This window comes from Amphimedon queenslandica, unplaced genomic scaffold (assembly GCF_000090795.2).
Source record: "Amphimedon queenslandica unplaced genomic scaffold, v1.1 AMPQUscaffold_8356_Cont19699, whole genome shotgun sequence".
NCBI classification, from domain to species: Eukaryota; Metazoa; Porifera; class Demospongiae; order Haplosclerida; family Niphatidae; genus Amphimedon; species Amphimedon queenslandica.
This window is the reverse complement of record NW_003551366.1, coordinates 1-2,509: the sequence shown is the minus strand read 5'-3', so window position 1 is coordinate 2,509 and position 2,509 is coordinate 1. Positions and strand designations below refer to the sequence as shown.

Below are 2,509 nucleotides of genomic sequence, written 5' to 3'. Positions count from 1 at the left end.
TAGCATGATGGTGGCAGCCATCATTGGCCTACTGGTTATTGGTAAATGGATCGACTACTCCAGAAGATACTAGTAAGATTACATTAAATAATACTAACGTTGAATGTTGGTAGGATTTTATTGTAGCAATTTTAGCTAATATTAAGCTGCTATTTTAAACAGTTGATGCATTAATTAATACTTTCAAAAATAAAAGATAAATAAAATAAAAGATCTGGCTACAATATTGCCAGTGAGCATGTCTTTGTTAATGATAAATGTATGTGGACACAACTCTTGATTTGTAATGGGGTAGTTGCTGTATCTCAATGCTTATAGTGTTCTTCTTTCTCTTTATAGTGCTACTGTCATATTTGCGTCATTCTCTTCTGTACTTATTACACTAACACTCTCTCTGCTGATCCAATTCAAGCTATCGTTCTACTTAATTTTTATTACAGGCACTCTTGTAAGGTACGAGAAAAATAAAGAAAATCATTTTATAAATAATAAATTTTCTCAGCTGCTCGATGAGTTTACTTGGAGGCACTACGTTTGAATATGCAGTAGAAATGACCTACCCACTGCCTGAAAGTATATCTGCTGGACTACTCAACCTGTTCAATCAAGTAAGTAATAATACTATGTAGTACATCTATAGGACGCTTGCTAAAAATTTTTATTTAAGTCTTCAAAATTTGGTTCGTTAAAAAAAATAATTGTGTTACTATTTTTTGTAGATAATGGGCATAGTGATGGTCATCACAGTGGGTCAGCTGGTTCAGCATAAACTAGCCATGTATGGTAACTATGTATTCACTGGGCTACTACTGCTTGCTAGTATCATTGTTGGTAAGTAGACAAAGTCAAATGATGAGGATTTTATTTTTTTATTTTAGTTTTTATTCGTCCAACACTTCGTAGAGTTAAAGTTGAAAATGACACAACTTGAGATGTTTTATCACTTAAAATTTTAAAGTCATAATGTCTGTGTGTGTAATAATAAAATTATTGATAATAACAATAAGACAAAAATATGATCGAACAGTTAATAAGTTTTAATCTTTAAAATAGCTTTAAATCTGCAAGACTTTAGAAAATGTAATAATAATGTCAGTATCATGGATTCCCACGCATTGATTAAGTTGTGTGGGCGTAAGATTAATGTAGTAGGCGGAGTCTATTTTTAAAGGCGGGAAGATGTCGGCAAACAACAACTCTGGAGCAGGCAAGGGATTGCCTCTTGCCAGGTAGGTATCCCGCCATTTAACTATAAAATATCCTCTTTTTATAATAGGAAACGAGCTAATAGGAGATCATCAGTAAGTCTACCAGCCTGTCTCCAGCAAAGAGAAATCTTAGCCTTTGTTTTGTTTTGAATCTTGCTGTCCATTAAGACTTCAAATCTTCCTGTTCTTATTCTTTATAGATATTGAAGCCCTCAAAGTCAGATGCCCTCTCTTCATCTATATTGGCAGATAAAAGGTAATTATAATTATTTATTAATTTTGTTGTAATACAAAATCTTCATTACATGTACATGTACATATATGTATCCTCATATGTATCAAGTTACATGTATATGTATTGTTAATTCATACTTTGGGAATTAGGCATCCATTCTGCTTGTAATGTGTGTATATATGCAGGCTGTGTTAAAATTTTATGGGATGCATTTACCAATTGTACAGACATGTATATTTTATATGAATTTTATTCATTTATTTCTTTTATAATTTTTTTGTAGAGGACAGATGGAAAAGAGAAGAGTTAGCTTTAATCAGAATATCCTCGTCAAGTATGTAACAATTATTCATTCATTTATTGCAATACAAATACATGTACATAGTTCATGTAAATATACTAGCCAATGAACCATATACTGTACTGTACATCTTCACTGTGTTCTATCCATTAGGGAGTTTGCTAAACAAAAGGAGAAGAAACAGAGTAAGTGTACATGTAATAGTCCAGCCTATACCTTCTCTTATCTTTAGTCTGTTTGACATGTTGTATACATGTACATGTATCTTGAGTTATAGTTATAATTGTAGTCTATTATATGTACATGTATTGTTTCATTTATTTATTTGTTTGTTTTTTTGTTTTTAGATGACTCTGTCGAATCTTCGGGTTCAGAGACTTCGGCCACTAATCTCTCTAAAGTAAATTATTAAATTATTATTATTTATTATTATTTATTATTATTATTATTATTTGTTAGGTGTATGAGACCCAAGCCAACGAGTCCTTCTTCCAAATCTCCACTCCAACCATCGGAGCTAAGAAGAGACGCATCACTGGGCTACCTGACCGACTCTCCATCATTCCTCAAGCATATAAACCAGACCTGGAGGACGACCTTGAGTTTGAGGTATTGTGTATAATCTGATATTAGATGCTGTATAACTAGTACAAATGTGTATTAATTTTCGTACATGTATATACTATAGCATTATATTAATGATATTGTTAATAAATTAGCACAATTTTTTAAAGTAATTGAAACCACAGTACATCTATATGAGGA

General features: G+C 31.8%; 2 protein-coding genes across 2 annotated transcripts; both read left to right on the top strand.

The window, feature by feature from the left end:
* The first annotated feature begins 506 nt into the window (after positions 1 to 506).
* On the top strand, positions 507 to 1,012 carry LOC109591366 (feline leukemia virus subgroup C receptor-related protein 2-like). The gene is made up of 3 exons (XM_020007110.1): positions 507 to 608; positions 720 to 831; positions 879 to 1,012. Exons 1-3 carry the CDS (start codon positions 510 to 512, stop codon positions 929 to 931), a joined length of 264 nt encoding a protein of 87 aa, XP_019862669.1. The 5' UTR covers positions 507 to 509; the 3' UTR covers positions 932 to 1,012.
* Positions 1,013 to 1,072: 60 nt separating this feature from the next.
* On the top strand, positions 1,073 to 2,353 carry LOC109591365 (uncharacterized; the record flags this gene model as incomplete). The annotated part of the gene is made up of 7 exons (XM_020007109.1): positions 1,073 to 1,229; positions 1,277 to 1,301; positions 1,409 to 1,464; positions 1,727 to 1,777; positions 1,898 to 1,929; positions 2,092 to 2,144; positions 2,204 to 2,353. Coding segments are annotated over exons 1-7 (417 nt in total), but the record flags the coding sequence as incomplete, so codon positions are not given.
* Positions 2,354 to 2,509: the final 156 nt, after the last annotated feature.